At 31.4% G+C, this 20,154-nt stretch overlaps 2 protein-coding genes across 4 annotated transcripts; both read right to left on the bottom strand.

The window, feature by feature from the left end:
• Positions 1-1,842: 1,842 nt before the first annotated feature.
• On the bottom strand, positions 1,843-12,602 carry LOC108331576 (ubiquitin carboxyl-terminal hydrolase 26). Of its 3 annotated transcripts, XM_017566355.2 has the most exons (15): positions 12,426-12,598; positions 12,232-12,306; positions 11,650-11,754; positions 10,958-11,554; positions 10,216-10,471; positions 6,997-7,733; positions 6,802-6,910; positions 5,808-5,986; positions 5,206-5,490; positions 4,926-5,124; positions 4,276-4,347; positions 3,714-3,944; positions 3,038-3,301; positions 2,448-2,595; positions 1,843-2,307 (listed from the first exon to the last, which is right to left on the bottom strand). In XM_017566355.2, exons 3-15 carry the CDS (start codon positions 11,727-11,729, stop codon positions 2,213-2,215), a joined length of 3,252 nt encoding a protein of 1,083 aa, XP_017421844.1. In that variant the 5' UTR covers positions 11,730-11,754; positions 12,232-12,306; positions 12,426-12,598; the 3' UTR covers positions 1,843-2,212. The 3 variants fall into 3 exon arrangements, with proteins under 3 accessions (XP_017421844.1, XP_017421843.1, XP_017421845.1); XM_017566354.2 differs by lacking the exon at positions 12,232-12,306 and having other exon boundaries at positions 12,426-12,599; XM_017566356.2 differs by lacking the exons at positions 1,843-2,307; positions 2,448-2,595; positions 3,038-3,301; ... (1 more) ...; positions 4,276-4,347; positions 12,232-12,306 and adding an exon at positions 4,384-4,609 and having other exon boundaries at positions 12,426-12,602.
• A 3,505-nt stretch (positions 12,603-16,107) lies between these two features.
• On the bottom strand, positions 16,108-19,853 carry LOC108329880 (uncharacterized protein At2g24330). Its single transcript, XM_017564247.2, has 6 exons — positions 19,519-19,853; positions 19,119-19,382; positions 18,332-18,476; positions 17,541-17,650; positions 16,757-17,180; positions 16,108-16,667 (listed from the first exon to the last, which is right to left on the bottom strand). Exons 2-6 carry the CDS (start codon positions 19,377-19,379, stop codon positions 16,393-16,395), a joined length of 1,215 nt encoding a protein of 404 aa, XP_017419736.1. The 5' UTR covers positions 19,380-19,382; positions 19,519-19,853; the 3' UTR covers positions 16,108-16,392.
• Between the last annotated feature and the right edge of the window lie 301 nt (positions 19,854-20,154).

The raw sequence follows: 20,154 nt of genomic DNA, 5'->3' as shown, positions 1-20,154 counted from the left end.
TCAAAAATTAACTAGATATTTCATAATTTTTTAATGCAAGCATATAAAACAAGATTCCATAATTCATAATTTTTAAATGCAAGCATAGAACACGAGGTTCTCTTTTCAATTGATAAAATATAATAAATAGTTTTTGTCCAAAAGAGATGTAGTCTAAATAATAACTAGATAATTCATAATTTTTTATTGCGAGCATACAACACAGGGTTCTCTATTCAGTTGTTAAAAATAATATATAGTTCAAGTTCAAAACTCATGTAACCCCATAAATGACTATAATTTTTGAATGGGAGCATTCAACATGAGGTTCTATTTTCAGTTGCTAAAAAATAATAAATAGTTCATGTTTAAAACTTATGTAACCCCAAAATTAACTAAATATTTCATAATTTTTTAATGCAAGTATACACCACGAGGTTCTTAGTTGGTAAAAAATAATAAATAGTTCATGCCTAAAACTGATGTAACCTCTAAAATAACTAAATAATTCAGAATTTTCGAATGCAAACATAAAACACAAGGTTAACTTTTCATTTGGTAAAACACAAGGTTCATGTCTAAAATTGATATAACCAAAAAATAACTAGATAATTTATAATTTTTGTTTGTGATCGCTTTTCACTTGGTAAAAACTAATAAGTAGTTCATATCTAAAACTGATGTAATCCCAAAAATAATTAGATAATTCATAATTTTTTAATACAAGCATACAAAACATGAGGTTCTCCTTTTAGTTGGTAAAAAATAATAAATAATTCATGTCTAAATTTGATAATAATTGGATAATTCGTATGAGGCTTTCTTTTCACTTGGTAAAAAATAATAAATAGTTCATGTCTAAAATTGATGTAATCCCAAAATTAACTGGATAATTCATAATTTTAGAATGTAAGCATACATGAGATTATCTTTTGAGTTGGTATAAAATAATAAATAATTTATGTCTAAAACATGTAATCCAAAAGTGACTAAATAATTTATAATTTTTGAATATGAATATACAATAGAGAACTTTTTTTGGTTAGTAAAAAATAATAAATAGTTCATGTTTAAAATTGATATATCGACAAAAATAATTAGATAATTCATAATTTTTTAATGTGTCTTTTAAGAAATTATTTATAAACCAATGAATAAAATCATAACAAAAAAGACAAATAAATGCATTAGAGTTCTTTAAGGAATAATAAAATAATTCTTTAAACTATTAAGAGATTATGAAAATTGTTTTACAAAATAATTTTTTTTATAAATGAAACAAAAATTAAGAATAAGTGAAAAGAAATTATAAACATTCTCATAAAAAGACAATAAATAAAAATATTAAAGAGTTTAAATGTTTAAACAAAAGATAAAAAGTATCTTAAAAATTTGAATGAATTTCATAATAAATCAATCTCTTAAAAAAGAAAAAAGAAAAGGTAAACAAGTAAACAAAAAAACAAAGAAAAGTTATACAACTGAATATATATATATATATATATATATATATATATATATACACATATATATATATATATAATTTTAATAATTTGAACATATTAAAAGGAAATATTAGAAGGAAAATAGATATAAAAATAGAGAAATCTACATATTTATATTGAAAATTTCAGATATTATTAATATTCATTTCAGTTTATATGGAGATTTTTATGAATACAGAAATATCTGAATAATTCATGATTTTTTAATGTGAACATATAACCACAAATTTTCTTTTCAATTGATAAAAAATAATAAATAATTTATATCTAAAACTGATATATCCCAAAAATAATTAGATAATTTATAATATTTGAATGAACATAAAAAATAATAAATAATTCACATCTAAAACTAATATAACTCCAAAAATAACTAAATAATTCATCATTTTTAAACTCGGATAATGTATTGAACAAAAGACACAGACTAAATGTTTAACTGAAAGATACTAATGATAAATAAGTAAACTAAAACAACAATTGTTTTTCTGGCAATGTCTCGATTCAAACAGAGATAACAGCCGTACCATAAGTTACTAGAACATTAATACATTCCAAAATTTGCCTCTACCCAGGCTTTGAAGGATAAAATAACTGTTGACAGTTTTAAAGCACCAGGCACATGGATTTACATGGTTGTACTGCTCCGCACTACTTCATCCAGCTTTTCTTTTGAAAACAGCAACAAAAAGATGTTACAGAGATATCAGCTGCTGAAAGTGCGGTACTTAAACAACCTGAGATGAAACATTTGCTGTAAGAAGTGTTCCACGGAACCCTTCCTCGGTATGCTGCAGATCCTTTTTATCATCGCAAAGCTCATCTGCAAAAAGATTAGCGTAATTATGCGACTCAGACTTCAATTTTAAAAGATAAAAAACATTATTTTCCATGCTCCTGTATCGCCTACTAACAAAAACATAATAGAATGAAGAACCAGATTGCCACTAGCAAATAGCTTACCAGCAATATCTCGATTTTCGTGGATCTCAGAGTCTCTCACTATAAGCTGATCTCCAGCAAATATGTTCACATCCACGAGGGTAGCACCTTCATTATCACTATCAATTATCCTATCACCTTTATGCAGTATTTGGTTTTCCTTAACAACCTGACAGGACAACTATCATTAATAAGATTCATGAACAAAAATATACATATCAAGAAGCTGTTATCTTTTATAGCAAATGTTCTCTGTTATGACAAAAGATGTTCATCCAGTTCATGTCAAAAGATTAACTAAATTATTATTTCTACCCACTTTCTTCACTTATAATCCATATTGGTAGTGTTTAGAAATTAAATGCCTTTACATGTTCTTTAAAATTTACAGGAATTCCAATCTCCATTGCTAAAAACTCAATACTAACCTGTGGTAGCAAAGGCCCAAGAATGGTTTAATGCTTTGGTAAGAAACCATTTAACATCTATAATAAATATTATGCACACGACCCACAACTATTATGGAAACTCCTTATAGCCATTTTCAGTACATGCTTAGTTCCAACATTTAAACACAGTAAAGCAATATACATATAACAGGCTAGACTTACCCCAAAGGATTCCCATATCATCATTTTCAGCTGATATAAAGTTGTTGAAGCAGAAACTTTTAGACTAATTGAACTCCCGTTTTTAGTCTTACGGGAACGCTTGGAAACTCGACGATCTGTTTCAACAGACCCCTTTGAAGCTTCTAACATTGATCTTGGTACCTCCTTACCACGGACAAGAATAACACATATGTCCTCGTTGGAATAATTAAGCTTCTGCATCAGCTCACAGCTCTCTCTTTCTCCAATGCAATTTTCACAAACCTGGAAAAATTATAGCTCAAGCAAGGATTAAAATATATTATCCAATAAAAGAAAGATAATTTAGCACAAGAATATAAGAATGAACTAAACTAAAAACGAAAATGCAATGACGAGAGTAGATTATAGAATTATGGGATAATGTTGCAAATGGGGAACACCTAAAGAATCAAATGTTCACAAACAAAAAGTTATTGTGATATTAATGAGATGAAAGAAGCTAGTTGGAGGGGAAAATAGGAAAGCCAACAATATGGCTTTCTAATGAAAACTTGTGAATGTAGGATTTATTTCCTAATGACTTTCTAATGAAAACTTGTGAATGTAGGATTTATTTTCTAAATGACTAATGTGTAACAATTGGACATGGGGGCCATCTGTATAGCTACTCAACTAAGGCCTAATTTTGGATTACCTCAGGACAAGTCTTGATGAAGACTAGTCCAGTTCCATTTTCATAATTCATTTTATCTGCTGTGCCCAACTGATCCTTGCATGTCAGCATTTCTTCACTGGATCCAGCCAAAACATTGCCTGGATTACTAGTATGATCAATAGTTGCAGATATTCCTTTAGTCTCAATACCACCCCATTCTTCACAGAAGCGTTTCCAATCATTCTCAGATACAATGGTTAAGCCACCTACCTAGAACTCACAAAATTGATTGGGTTAACATAGAGAAAGGAAATTGAACTTCAAAGTAACTAAAACTAATTCCATTGAAATGTGAAAAACGAGAAAGAAGAAAAATGAATTACAAGAACACATAATATGAACCATCATCCTAAAGTGAATGTAGTTCATCTCAAATAGGAAAAAAAAAACTAGGATTGCTTGACGAAAATACAGAAATTAAAGTTACTTTAATCAACTTACAGAAGACTCCTTCTGGATTATGAGTTCATCTCAAATAGGAAAAAAAAACTAGGATTGCTTGACAAAATTACAGAAATTAAAGTTACTTTAATCAACTTACAGAAGACTCCTTCTGGATAATGGCACCGCGTCTGAAAACCAATTCAGGAGGTCTTTCAAGAAGCTGTGAGTGCTGATGCAAAACAAAAACACAAATTTCATCATACCAATTTCCTAAGGATTAAATTCGCAAAAATGAAAAGCTTATCAGTGTGCACACCAAATCAGTCCGTCCGTTCAAGAGTAATCTCTGCTAATAAAGTCCCTATCGCAAACTGGATAGGATACCTTTTAAAAATAAATCTCTTAACAGTTGCAAAAATTATTTTTCTCAAATTTAACCAAACACTGCGTCTGAAAACCAATTCAGGAGGTCTTTCAAGAAGCTGTGAGTGCTGATGCAAAACAAAAACACAAATTTCATCATACCAATTTCCTAAGGATTAAATTCGCAAAAATGAAAAGCTTATCAGTGTGAAGACCAAATCAGTCCGTCCGTTCAAGAGTAATCTCTGCTAATAAAGTCCCTATCGCAAACTGGATAGGACACCTTTGAGAAATAAATCTCCTCTTAACAGTTGCAAAAATTATTTTTCTCAAATTTAACCAAACACCAGTCAAAATCATATTTAGTAACTAAAGCAAACATAATCCATACTGTGGAGAAAGTTGCAAAATATGACAGATAATCAAGGATAAGTAACCATGTACCTTTTCACATAACAATGAATCAATTGCCCCATCTAAAGTTTCAGGTTTATCTGAATTCTTCAGGGTTGGATTGATGTAATTTCTCCAATTTGAAATCCAAGATGAAGGCACCAAGAAATACTTGCAGTTTAGAGAAAGTGGCAGACTTTTAGCCTGGAACAATTTCTCATGATTCTGACGTTGCTTTTGTTTAACTAATCTGCAGCATAAAGACAGGAAATCAGTTTAAAATTTGTCTGCATAATGCTCTGCATTAGTGGCAATGAATGAATGATAAAACCTCAAGGAGTCCTCAAAGCATGCTACTTCTGATAATTCATTACTGCACAGGGAACACTGTTCAGAATCTGAAGAAAATGTTGGGCCACCCAAAGGATCACCAGGCTTCACAGACACCGCATCTTCATATAAGAAGAGCCAAAAACTCTCAGGAATAAGCACACGCTTAGCACCAGGAGCTTGCTCAGGCAGCAGTTGATCATGTGGACAACTAATGGCTGCTGTTGGCCCAGCATCAGCTTCAGATGGAGCATCAAGAACTTTCCTTTTCCACCATTGTTGCAACCTACAAAAGCATGTTCCTCACCATGAAAAGATATAAACCATTACTTTGAAACCATCCTATTAGTGTAGTGAAGAAAAAAAAAATCCACTAGGGATGTTAGCAGCATAGATCATACGATCATAAATCATGTTTATAGACTAACTATTGAACTATAAGTTTCCTATAGCACAATGAAGAAGAAATTGGAGCCAATGAAAACTGATCATAGAGTTCAGTATGTCCATATATTTACAGTTTCTTATGTACAAGAAATAGAACACAGTCACCCAAAAATCCCCGGTATGAATCGCAATGACATGAGAAAACTGTTATCATACCATTGTCTGGAAATGTAAAACTTTCCATCCGGGCAGTTTCCATCTAGAATATCCCGTGCAAGTGATTTCATTGAATCTCTTCTATCCCGGTAGGAGTCAGCTGAAACCACGGTCTTAGCCCCATGAATCAGGCAATCCAAACAGTGCTCATCATGAGATAATGTGGGGCCCCCACCATACTGAATTTTAAAAGTCAATAAAGGGAACACATCATCTATATTATTATTACCGCAAATGGTGAGAGCGGAAGCAGCAATAGGAACAAGAATATGGAAGAGATACACATATAAACCATCAAATGAAAAATCATCATTATTTACATCTGTCCAGCAGAGTATGCAGTTCCTGTTAATTATACCAGAAACTGTAATTAATTCAGTTAACTATACACAGCATTTTCCTCCTCATATAAGCATTTCTAAGAAAGTTTCTGTTCCATCAGCCCCCATATGACTATAGTTTCCTTACAGACATCACCAGGAAGAAATGTGTTTATGGTCAACACAACTACTCGCTCAACTTCTAAAGTTCACTTATAGAACTAGATTTATCGCCACTACATCTGGTAAATTTTCTTTTCTACTTTGGAATCAGTATTGCCCAGCCCAACATATAAAAATAGATTGAAAGAGAGCTTCTTGTCAATTTTAACCATTCCCAAGACATAATCATTGCTAACCATGCAAAGTATTTCTTATCTTCAGAGGAAGAAACCAAGTTGGAAAGCAATAAAATATATTATATGTAATTTTAATGAAAGTGTAATTTCGTCACAAGAACATAATTTTTATCATATCAAATACAGGAAAAGGTAACACAATTGAGTTATATAATTATCTGAGGTACACCAATCATTTGACAGGGTTAAGTTTATCATGCTTGGATTCAACCCTATTCATATCTTCAACACCAAACAAACCGTAATGGTATTATACCACAAGTACAAATTAATAATCCACAAAAAATATGTAACAGCTGACTAACAAAAAGTTACCTTGGAGAACAACATATCCCATGCTTTGGCAGACAACCGCTTCATTGAGGTAACCTTTGAAACTGGGACTTTCCCATGTGAACATTGAACAGGCGAGTTGTCAAGAGGGCTGCATATACCTTGAAAAGTAAGCATCCTAAAAAATACATCAATTAACATGACTCTAATAATTATTTGTAAGGAATAAGAACTAACTTTGGAACAATGTTGTCAGCCCACTGGCGAAGCCATTCACTAGAAATCCAGTAAAATGGTTGCTCCAAAGGTTGAACAGGAGCTTCAGCTAAAACAGATCGAACCTCCTGTCTCCTCCCAGTAATACGACCCAATTCGAACTCTTTCATCTTGCTGTACTGCTGACAAACCTCATCATATGACGCATTAAAATTTTGAATCTCATCATAAATATGAAATGGAAGAGAAGTGCCATTTTGCATAGCAACTTCAACACCCTCTCTTTCATTATGCCTAGCTCCACAAATTACACTCCCACTTTCACCTACATTTTTCGTATGTTTAAGATGGTACATCAACATGTACGCATCAGTAGACAAAAATGTCTCCACACGTGAAGATTGCAAATGAGAGACATTCAAACCATTTCCATTACTGTCAGCTATCATCCCTTGAGAACTTCCAGAATGAATTGCCTCATTCTTGATGGATTTAGAGGTAGAATTTGAAGACCCTTCACCAAATGGATGACAACCCAAATTAGTAACATGCTCATCATCAAATTCCCACCATTGCCCAGTGTTTACATCCTTAATATGTGCAATGTAATGGCCACTATTAGCACCAGTTCCCTTGTGAATCAATACAGCTGACAGATCATACACCAAATCAAACTCAGACAACTCCGACATTCTATGCCGCATATCAAGTTCAGCAGGAAATGAGAAAGCAGAATTAACTTTCTTCTTTGTTGTAGTCTGTCAACACAAATGAAGGGTAAAGAAAATCAAACACACATAGGGAAACACCATTAGAAAACCACTATTTTAAGAAAGAAACAAGGCAAATCATGCCCCTTCTCGAGATGAAAATGTGTTATGCTTCATCTGAATGTAAATGGATCTCAGCAATTTTAAGTAACTATGAATGACCCTCCAAGTAAATTTTTCTCAGAAATATGCATGCCACTAAACTTTTATACCTTCAGCTAAAACACATCAGAAGACAAAATAAAGCTTCGGGCTATGAAGCAAAGGCACCTTGCTTCTTGAAGTGCCATATTGGCATACATTTGCAACATTTACACCTCCCTAACACCTCCATATAATGTGTAATAGCTAGTGGAGTTTGCTGTCGGTTAGATGAGCATACACTATTAATAGATGAAGTTGTTAACAGTTTCGGATGGAAAAATACAATTGATTAATTGTGTGAGAGGGTTCAGCTTCCTCGAAATACTGCACTAATTCTTTTGAGAGCTGTTACTGTTTGAGGAGTTCTTTAATAACAATAAAGACATTCTTGTTTTGACTACTACTTCTAGATTCTAATATGATTCCAGTTCTATCAACTGGTATTAGAGCTCCAATCTTAAGAGCTTTATCAGTGCAAGAAATACGCTGGTTCTGCTCAAGGTTTGCTGGAAACTTTAATGAATGGGCTGAGAGATGCAAGAGAAGAATTGAGCTTGTGCAAACCTCAAACTATCAGAAGCTATGAACAAAGCAAGGAGGATTGAAGAAAAGAATTGGGTTGTGTGAATTATTAGGGTGGGGTACAAGAAGGAAGAAGCAATGGAAATTTTCGAACATACCCTAGTTTTTGTAACAAAATAATTAGTGACTACATCAGTGGTGAATGGTGAAAATTTCCCTGAACGGGATTCTAAATTAATTAAAGATCTATATCTCTGGATTTACCAGAATTTAGTAACAAAGAATGAGAATCACATTGGTTATGAGTTAAGAAAAAATCAGCTATAATTTAAAGGAAAGTTGTTGCTTCCCTGTAAACTTAACCAAATTCTTATCCTTCTGCAGAATTTACATGATTCTCCAATAGCAGGACATTCTTGTTTTTTTTGGACTTACAAAAGGGTGGTGAATGCAGTATCTTGGATGGATATAAAAATGATATTAAGAACTATGTGGCATGTTGTGAGGTTTGTCATCAGAACAAGGTTTACCTGCTGCTCTGACCGAAGACAGGGAGCTCCAAAGATTTCAAGAAGTTGTTTTCAGTAGCAGACAGAATGCTCAGGGAGATGTAGAAGTGTTGCTCAAATGACAACAACTTTCACCATGTGAGAATAGTTGGGAGTTAGCATCTGAGATTCAACAAGTGTTTCCTCAATTCCACCTTGTGGGCAAGATCCCACTTGAAAGGGAGAGTATTGATAGAACAAGACAATCTTCTATTAAATGTGTGTATCCAATAAAGAATAAGAAAAAATTATAATGTGTAATAGTTAGTGGATTCAGCTGTCAATTAGTTGAGCAGAGCCTATTAATTAGGGAAGTTATTGATAGTTAGGGTAAAATAATGCGATCATATTGTTTTGTGTGGGGGATTCAAATTCCTAAAAATGCCTGAAATTAATTTTGTTTAGAGCTATCACTATTTGAGAAATTAATTAATAACCATAAGGACATTCTTGTTTCCTGGTTAGTATTTCTGGATTTTAATTCAATATAACTTCTATCAGCATAATTTTTCAAAACTAAGGGAAGAACACTGTAATTTAACAATCTCTCAAGGGATGAGAGTGTAATTTACTCAAAAAATAATCAATATTAAAAAGTTAACAATTAAAAAATAATACTCCTAAACCATTCAAAAAAAATCCTCTTTTATTTTCTTTTCATCAAGTATAAAATTTATTAGAGAAGTGATTGATGTACAAGAGTAAAAAGAAAAGATATTAAGACAAAAAACTAAAAACAAAATTGCATATTAAGAACAACAAAAAAACAAACCAATGAACTTCCAAAGCTTTTTAGAACAAGATATCTGGTTTAAATGAAAAGACATGGGTTAGAGAGATTTTTTTATCCAATTAAGTTTATCTAATATTTGTAATCAGGATAAAATATTTTATAAAAAAGATTTTCTGCACACTTGTGCACTGGAATACAATTTCTTAAAAGGACAGAAATTTTACATGCAATATACATAGGAATAGTATCCTACCTTCCCTTTGAAGGCTGACAAAGATATGCAAACAGATAGATAATTTTTTATTACTATTAATTTTTTTATAAGATATTATTTATAAAAAAATTCTTAACATTCTTTGTCAGATGCTTATTGCTTATTTTTATCAAACCAGGGTCCTCTTGCATGCTTAAAAAACTACAATGAAACAAAAAATAAGAATTATAAAGAATGGAAAATGCACACAACTTGGTTGAAACAATGCTTGCAATAAAAATAAAAATAAAAACACAAGTCTATCAATACCTTAGGAAGGAAGATGTAACGTTTAAGTTGAAAATTAAGTATTTTGGGCAATGTACGCAGCTTGATGCTGCGAGTAGCATCAACTCTTCCTTTACATGACTCGCAAAAATATTGATTGTCTCCATTAAGCTCTTCAACAGTGAGATATTCATCTAAGCTCTCATCTAAACTTTTCAATCCTTTGACATTCAACTCCAGTTCATAGAAATCTTCCATCTTGGAAGAAGCTTCAGAGTCTCTTCCACATTGTGAGCACCTACATAAAATCATAAGAAATATTTGAGAATCATATTCATAACTCATAAACAAGACCACTATTGCAAGGACAGAATTTAACATAAAGACCATATTTGTGATCATATGTACACAAATCACTGGTGTTGCTCCTGCATTCTGGCCAGTTATAAGAAAAAAATAAGTGTCTTGAAGTATAGTACAAAATAACAAACAGTAATACAAAACTAAAGTAGGTAACATGCATGTTGATGCAAGACAATCAAAGGCAAAATAAGAAACATTCTTTCTCAGAAAATACAACCAAATACACATTTTGTAAAGATTAAAAAACAAACAATCATATTACATGTTTAGCATAATTTATTGTTGTTTATTAGGTTAAGGAGTGAGAGGGTGCAAAATAGAGTACACTTGACAAATATATAAAAGACTAATAAAGTAGAATTTTACAAGAAAAGAAAATTGTCAATCAGTAAATAAGTTGTATAAATATAATGATGCGTACTTTGTCACATGAGACACACTTCCCCGGAAAAGATCTTGAACTATTGTTCTTGCCTTGGGCACTTTGGAATGGCTAAGACAACCCTCGAGCAAAGAGAGAAGCAAAGTTAGAAATTCATGACTATCCTGCTGAACTCCATTATCTAATTCCAGGGTTCTTACAAATGGAGAAGAATCTATAAAAGCCATTTTGCTAATATGCAACTGCACAAAAAGTCGGGTCAGCTGATCCAGCACAGGCTGTTGTTGTAAAACATCTTGTTCTACAGAAAAGATGCCTTCTCGAAAAGATTGATTCATATACAAACACTGAAGTATACTGTTGGCATAGCATGTTGCGCCAAGATTTGTGAGACCTGCAGGAGAATTAGCAGATGCCCGTAGATCCTTATTCGGATCATGGCCAAGACCTTCAAGAAAATCGGACATCTTTTGCCACAAGCCAGATTTCCGGGATCCATTTAGAGGTGGAACCAATGCACAGAAGCAATTTGGGTTGTCTTTGCTATTGACGCGACATCCTGAACAAACTGGCTTCCAGATCATATATAACTGATTCATATCATCATGAGTTACCACACCACTATTGTGAATTTTCCTATGCAAAAGACATTTTAAAACAATCAATAACCCAAAAGGCTAGCATTATAAATTTTCATTTTACTGATCAGAAAGTAAGAGTAGAAAGTGTACCTCCATATTTCCACAGTCCCGTTGCCATCATCCCCTTGTCTGTGTCTTTTATTTTTACCTCGTGTTGATGGTCTACTCATTCTACAGTACAAATACAACCTAGTCCTGACATATTAGGGTGAAACACTGATAAATAACAATTCAACAATTCATGTCCATTTAAGATTTCCATGAAAATAAAAAACATGTCAAATGAGCATCATATTCATATCATATGTATCACATGCATCACTCCGAGCATACATGCAAGTAATATAACTTGAACTTAAAGTCTAAGATAGCATAAATCGCATTACAAAAAAGTTTAAGATGGAAGTAATGGCTGTCTTCAGTTTGGTCTAAGCAGACACATTACCGAAACCCAAGTTTTGGCAATCATCACCCGGCTGAAAAAAAGACAAACCAAATTCGGCAAAACCGCTACATAGAACCCTAGAATTTTCTATCTAATCCAAGAAAAGAATGACAGTGTTTCAACACAGAAAAACAAGTTTTCGAAGATTGATGAATTGAAAACACAAATAGGGGAAGTTGGTAGAAGGAATGATAAGAAAGGAGGAAAGTTATTTCTGGGAGCGTTACCTGATAGACAGATAAGAGAGAGGAAGAGGAAGAGGAGAAGAACGAAACTGCTATGAACTGCAAGATCAAAATACACTGCAAGATTGTGGAGAAAGGAAAGATATAAGAGGAAGAAGAAATTTTAATTATTATTTTTCTTTTTACTTTTGTAAAAAATTACTGAATACGAATTAAAAAAATATTACAGAATTTACCTTTGAGGAAGCATATGAAGGAAGGGTGAGAGTGAGAGGAAGAGAGAGAGTGAATATAGAGAGAGGAGAGAGAAACGGAATTGAAAGGGGACAGAGGTTTGCTGGGTTTGGATGCCGATGTCATGTCAGAACATAGAAGAGGGGGAAATTGATGGGTCAAGTTTGAGTCAGAGGCTCAGCTTCTGTGCCTGAGGTTACCCCTACATAATCACTTTTTATCTCTTCTACATTATCACTAGTTTTTTATTTATTATCATTATTATCATAATGATGATTATTGCTTAAAATGATTTCATTTTTATAAAAATAATAATGATCAAAATATACATCAACATTATTAAATAATAAATTAATCATGAGAATTTGATAAAATTAAATTATATATATAACATTGTAATATCAAATGCACTTTACTTTTTCTAATTTGTTTAATTAATTTGATCATTTAATTTTGTTGCGGATAAGAGAAGAATCCAGGGTTGAATTTTATCTTATTTAATTTAGTGCCTCGTCACACATTCCATTTTATTACCAAATTTATATATTTCTTATATATTAAACAAGTGAATTTTTAATTTTATTTTATACATATTTATTTTTATTGGGGATAATAATTTTTTGGAGTTTAATATCAAGTGGGTAAAACACTCTCTTTATATTTAAAAAAGAAAACTTTAAACTTCTTTTATTATTATTAATATTCATCTAATAAATTAATTATAAAATTATGTTTAAGAAAAAAATCAATTTTTTCAGTATTAATATATTTTTATTAAATTAGTTACAAAATTATGTTTAAGAAAATAAACTTTTAAAAATTATTTTGTACTCATATGTTTCTATTAAATTAATTATAACTTGATATTTAAAAATAAAAATTAGTATGTTTTTATTGAACTTGTAGTAAGATTAAAAGTGTTTTTTTCAGTTTTTTTTATTTATTTAATTTATGAGTTTCGAAAGTTTTGGATTGGCAAAACTCTGCAAATTAAATTAAATGAAGGAGAAGAATTTAATAGATAATTTTACGGAAAAAAAAGCTCAAAAAAATAAAATAAAATAAAAGACATGTTGTTTCATGTTTTCCGAACCTAAGTCATCCTTAAAGTTCTTTTTTTATACTGAAATTATCACGGAAATTTATTGGACATTCATAAATAATTAATAAATAAGGTTTATTGTAATAATTATTGTATGATATAACTACCATTATAATCCTACACGTTAATTCTTGTCGATACATGTTCTTGTGTAAATTATTTGTTTAGATTATAAAATAGTCTAGTAAAGATGATAAACATACATTTTATTTGTGACGCTTGTTGCACAAATTTAACATAAAATGCAACAACCATATTTCCTAATCATTCTCATAGTAATTATAACAGCATCAATATTTGTAATTAAACTGAGTTGTATTTCAAAATAGGTTAACAGAACTCATAAGTATTCGAAAATGGAAACTAAAAACTTTTCTTTAATTCATTTTTATATTATTTTTTTTAGTACTCGAGCTTGTATATACATAATATACTACGAGAAACAAAATATACAAAAAAAAAAAATTAAGAAAGATAAAATTTTATATTAGGAAGATAGAAAGTGAAAATATTTAAAAATAATAATGGAAAGAAAGATTGTTTGAAAAAAAAGAGACTAAGTAGAAAATAAAATTTACTTATCACTACTAATAATATTTTATATTATCTATTTATTATTTTAATAGTTTGGATTTTTATAGTAAAGGTATAAGTATTAATGATAAAATGTTTGAAAATACCTAATTGTGATATTGTTAGTACCTTTATGTGCAAATATTATCTTATTTGTGCAGAAAATTTATCATAACTATGATTTATTTATGGATTTTGTCATGTAATTTTTTACTCTCTTTTTTTCTACTTTAACATCATTTATAGTTTACTTATTATTGAAATTTTATTTTATTTTAAATGAAAAAAAATAATAATTTAAAATATAAAAAAAATCTATCCAAACAACTTTATAATATATTTTTCTTAGTTATTAAAATGATGTTAAAAACTTTACTCAAATTACTTATAAGAATATCACATTTTGGTGTGGGAGAATGAATTTCAAGAATTGACATTAATAGTATTTTTTTTAAGTTGAAAATTTTTATAATAATTGGTATTTCACACCATAAGATTTTTAGTCAATTTCCCACCAAACTTTTCATTCAATTTGTGGTACAAGTATAGGACAAAACAAATTCTTCAAAACAACATGAATATATGTCTATTATACAACAATTACCAAAATAAATTTTATTTAATATTGTTATTTTTATGAGTCTCTGAATATTTAACACAATGTTACAATTTTGTTTGATAATTCTAACAATTTTATTGTTTCACAATTATGTATGAATTTGGAATCGAAAATACTATACATAATTATATGATGTTAGGATTTTACTAGTTAAATATCAATAACTATTCAAACTTACTGAACTGAGACTAGTTTCTTTTTAACAAAAAAAACTAAAACTGATAAAAAAAATATATGACTATCAATAAGGAGTGTAATGAAAAATAAAACACACTTTAAAAAATTCATTTTAAAGGACCATTGTCTCCAAAGTACAAGATTATTTATGCACTAGATTAACATACAGAGAAAATATTAACTCTAAAAACTTGTCAATTGAAACACCTCCATTTGATCATCCCCTCTATCTAATATTGTATTTCATTTGACTACATTTTTTCCATCTCTCTTGTATCAGCAAAAAGATACTCATCCAAAATATTTTTGTTTATATTTATGCCAATGAAAAAAGTTTTGATATGTAATAAAAAGAACATCACCATTGTAATCCAGTAAAAAAAATGTTATTGTTTGTCAATTCTTCCAAAAACACTACCATCTTGACTGATTATAAAACGTTAACAAGGCATCATATCACAATGGCCACATTAGCCGATAAATGGAGAATACACCGTTAAAAATCTTGGATAAAATAAGCGAAACAATTTATCCCATTAATTTAGCACAATTTAAATATAAAATAACTTATAAAATTAATCTCATAAAATAAAATAGAAGAACTCCATTCTCTAGTGTAGATAATAATAAGGTATGACACCTCTTAAGAAAAACAACCAAAAGAAGCAGTAATGAATACCTCACACCAACAATTCCATTTTGTCTTATTAATTGGAGGAGAAAATTAGTCCAGAAAACGCATGCGAAAAGATAATGAGCCAAAATCAATAAACCAAAGACAACGGTAAAAAAAACACCTATAGTCTGCTACGAACAAATCTGCCCTCTCATAAAAACAAAACTGGTCAGTCAAAAACGTATCATTTCCCAATACCTCCATCACAATTATAGCCTTTTTGGTCCTTTCATAAGTCACGCGCGACACAATTTTAATCGTCTTTAATCCATCCGGCCAATAAATCAGCATGCAAACTGATGCCTTAGGGAATCAATAAAAGAATGGCCTCGTAAATAAACAGTGATACAGATACGTCCAGGCGCAATAATAAATGTTTTGAAATGAACAATAATAATTATAGCGTGTACAGTATATATATACAAAATACCAGAAACAAGTTGAACAAAGTTCCAATAAGCTGTTTCAGTAGGTATCCAAGAATGAAATTATAGCGCATGGATTAATACAATTTAAATCCATTAAACACAACGGATAGAAATCCAGAACCCAAAATTTCTGAGATACAATTTAAAACTAGAACACTGTCACGATAGTATCGAAAAAAAGGAAAAATAAAGTCAAAATTGCCTTTACTCACATAATAAGTGTATTCTGTAACACACATTACGAGACGTATCAAAGTATTTCAACACTCTTCCTGTTGCAAAGCCAACCAAGGAAACTAATACCGAAATATTTTTCCTTTATACATATAGTCTGTCCACAACAAGGGGCTAGACATGTCATCCCAACAGCTGAATCATAAAAAAGGCCGTTCTTTTAATCAACTTTCTCATCCACACTTGCCCTTTCTGTTACTTCCCCAATCTCAGAGCTAGAAGCACTTCCAGGACTACTGCCTGCCATTATACTCTCAGCTGTAGAAACCCTAATATTTTTAACTGCATCAGTGGAACTATTGTCTGTTTTTGGAGTCCCTGTATTTGGAGAAGTAAGACTAGAAATACGTTCATCCAATTGCTTCGGTTTGTTTAGTGCTCGACAGTGTGGGCAGTAGTATGTTATAAATGGGAAATCCTCCCTCCTAGCTAGACCTGAAAGAAAATAAGTTGATAAAAGTAAATACAACATGATCTAATGCAAAAGAACATGAGCCAAAAAAAATCAAATATAGCTCCCTTACCATTATGCATATAGCAGTTACCACATATGAGAGCATAAGACTGTGCTGGATCTTCACCCACAAGCAAAGCTGCAATTCGTGCAATCCATCCACCATCTTGTGTGTTTGAAGTTTGAGGTTGGTGATGTTCAACAACAACAGGCTGATTGTCGTCAAAAGTTTGGGTTTGATAACTTCCCCCAAGACCAACCTGTTGATCACCAGAATTTGGTGTGGCTGATCTTGGACTAGTGCATCTAGATTGAACTTGTCTCCGATTTCGAATTCCAGAGGACTGCATAAGTTCAACATCATTGCTCTTGCCTATTGAAGCATCGGAATTGAGTTGATCTTCCAGATACACTCTCAAACCAGAATCTGCACCCAACTTAGACGCTAAAACAGTTGCAGCAGCTGCTTTTGCAGCTGGGTCTGGATCATATCTCTGAATAGATCATAAGCATAACACACAATAATATTAACATACGTACAAACAGATATCATCAAGAGTTGCTCTTCAGTAATGCACTTTGGAGTGTACACATTGGCACAGCAGCTTAAATCAATAAAATAAATGAACCTTGATTACAGCAGTCACATGAATTTATTCACATGTACATTATTGATTCTTTACAAAAATAGAAGTCTGGGTGTTGAATGTCATGTATAAAAAAATTTCCAATGTAACTATAATTAGGAGCTATGCCATCAAATTTGATAGGTAAGTTATTTTGTCCACTTTGTTTTCAAGAAATGAAAGAAAGGTGATATTGAACATGTAACCAGCCTTGTGTCAAACAATCACCTGAATGAGCTGTTGTGTAGTGTAATAATTTGTCTTTTCTTTGAGTTCATCAATTTTTTCTTGCCTTTCAGCTCGAAGCCTTTCAAGAATTTTCTGATCCCTACGATCACCTATAAAATCACACATTATAGATTAAAATTCAAACAATAAGGGAATTTTATTTTCAGTTGGCATAAAGAATTATAAAATTTTGATGTGAAAAACTGCGCTAATAAATTGGAATTCAATGATAAAATCATTAGATTTGTGAAGAACGGATCTCATAAGTAATTATCACCAGTGAGAAATTACTTATTAGTATCAAATGCTGTTCCATCATGCATCTTTCTTCATGCAAAAGTTTCATTAGAACCGTTTGAACATGATTACATAAACTGCAGGAACTTTTAATGAATTTTAAATATTACTATGATCAGTATTTGCATGGAGCTATGAATATTGAATCTATCAATTATTGAAAGCATTGCTCACATAAGTGAACTGATAATTTTGGCTTAGACTCACTTTGAAACTTGTCCATCCTATTTTATTGGAAAAAGTTTGAATGTCAGAGATGAATTAAAACTCTTTACAGTAGTAAGTCGTACCATAAAGAGAACACCTAATTACATCAATTTGAGACTTGCAACATAAAAGTTAAAATTCCATCAACATAGATAACAACTGCAAATTATGTAACACTTAGCACTCAATTACGGTGGAACACACAAAACTTTGATTGTTAAATATGGATAAAATGTGACCAGCTTGTGCAAGATATGTATGTTAATTGTAAAGCTTAAAATACTTACAAATCTTTGTGAAGCTTACAAATGCTGCATAGGCAGCCGATGACAGTGCAGGCAAAAGAAACATTGGCAAAACCCGGAGTGCTCTCATTTTCCAATTCATATGAATTGATCTTGTTGTCATAATAGCATAAACTATAGCAACAACCTGAAAGTTTAAACTATTTTAAGCAAAATCCCATCTTTTAATTACCATATAAAGAAAAAAAAAATGAAGTAACGGGATAGGACCAGAAGATCAACTTATCTAGAAAAGAGAGACTAGTTAACATCTTAGTTAATGAGTAAAAATGAATAACCACTCTGATTAATCATTCCCTCCGTGTCTCTGTAAAGGTGTAAGTAACTACCGTAGAGAAGTTTACGATATAAGGTTTGATAAAGGTTTAATTATTCATTTGTTTCCTATATTTACAAAAACATTATCTTTAAATCACCTTCAACTCCTTTACGTACCATTTTTAATCTCAAGAAATATTAAACTATGCATGTAAAGACTAAATAATTTAAAATGGCATGTGCTGAGACTAAAAAGAAAGTCTTTATATAATTATAAATTCCAAATGAGAAATTAAACTTTAATATAGTATAGAGAATTTAATTCCTCCAACCATTAACATCGGCAAAGGAAAAGGTTTTATCATCATCCATGTTTAAATGACAAAATACAATAAACAGAAAAACACATATTAATCTCACAATAAAACTTAGAGAAGCAACCAGTATGCATTATTGATCCACACCAAATAATGTTCGATGCGAAGAAAAAAATTATCAACAATTACCACACCTCAAATATGACAGAAAACACAATAAGATGGCGGGAAATTCTCCTCCAGGATCGTGATCTCCTGTTCATCCTAGTCATAACCTGAGCCTCCTCTTTAGAAATGTATTGGAGTCTCTTCTCAAAATCATCACCGTGTAACCTAAGTATCCCATTCCAAATTCGCGACAAAAATCCTTTTCGTTTCTTCGTTCCACCCTCGGAGGAATTCGTAACACCGCTCTCGTTCTTCTCACCTTCATCAATCACTTTATCATTCGCCATCCCCTGCCAATAAAAAAATACACAATTCAAACTCGCTCCAACAATTCCGCAACTAACCGTCCCAACAAATTGAACAAATTGATCGATGATTTTGCAGTATCGAATGCACAACGGAGGAATCTCAATTGGAGAAACATACCTGTTTCTTAATCACGTTGTTATTCGTTCGGATCTCGCTAGCGTGTATTGCGATTGAGGGAGAATTTGAGGAATACGGTTTCTGCCACTTTGCACGCAGGACGCGAACACGGTGTCCAAAAGGTACACTAAGGTTATTGCAATTGGAACGGAATACTTGGAGGCTACTCAATGGTTCAATTATCTTAGCGACTTTTGAATTCCCAATGTGTAAGAATTGGGGGAAGCATATGAGAGATGAGGTTTCTGAATTGGTAGGAATGAAAAAGGAGGAAAAGAAAACTTAATGATTGAGGTAACGTGAAAATGGTGTTATGAAAAAAAAAAAAAAAAGATATATAGCTTAGTTCTTGGACAGCGGTGTTATAATCTTACAAACTCTGGTGTGACCAAAGACGCAAACTTTGACCCAAACTTTGGGTACATAATTTGATAAAATAACATAAAATAAATAGACGATGGCTTTCTTTTGGTCTTAATTTGAGATTTTGAGAAACTTCATGCAAAACTTTCTAGAAATAATTGCACAGTGACATGGTCTAAAACAGTCTTTTAATTCTAATATATTAATTTTAGAATTAAAATAGTCTGTTAAAATTTCAATAATGGTTTTTAAGTTAATGTTTTTAAACATACT

This window comes from Vigna angularis, chromosome 4, assembly GCF_016808095.1.
Source record: "Vigna angularis cultivar LongXiaoDou No.4 chromosome 4, ASM1680809v1, whole genome shotgun sequence".
NCBI lineage: Eukaryota > Viridiplantae > Streptophyta > Magnoliopsida > Fabales > Fabaceae > Vigna > Vigna angularis.
This window is presented reverse-complemented; position numbering and strand designations above follow the sequence as displayed.

What these genes read in the sequence shown, in the direction of transcription:
- LOC108331576 (XM_017566354.2), bottom strand. An exon ending in TGCTTTGAGGACTCCTTGAG is followed by an intron (nt 5,125 to 5,205) that starts GTTTTATCATTC and finishes TTTATGCTGCAG; the next exon opens with ATTAGTTAAACAAAAGCAAC. An exon ending in TCATCAAGACTTGTCCTGAG is followed by an intron (nt 3,302 to 3,713) that starts GTAATCCAAAAT and finishes TAATTTTTCCAG; the next exon opens with GTTTGTGAAAATTGCATTGG.
- LOC108329880 (XM_017564247.2), bottom strand. Translation starts at nt 19,379, where the DNA reads ATGGCGAATGATAAAGTGATTGATGAAGGTGAGAAGAACGAGAGCGGT. An exon ending in TGTTTTCTGTCATATTTGAG is followed by an intron (nt 18,477 to 19,118) that starts GTGTGGTAATTG and finishes TTAAACTTTCAG; the next exon opens with GTTGTTGCTATAGTTTATGC. An exon ending in CTACACAACAGCTCATTCAG is followed by an intron (nt 17,181 to 17,540) that starts GTGATTGTTTGA and finishes TGATCTATTCAG; the next exon opens with AGATATGATCCAGACCCAGC.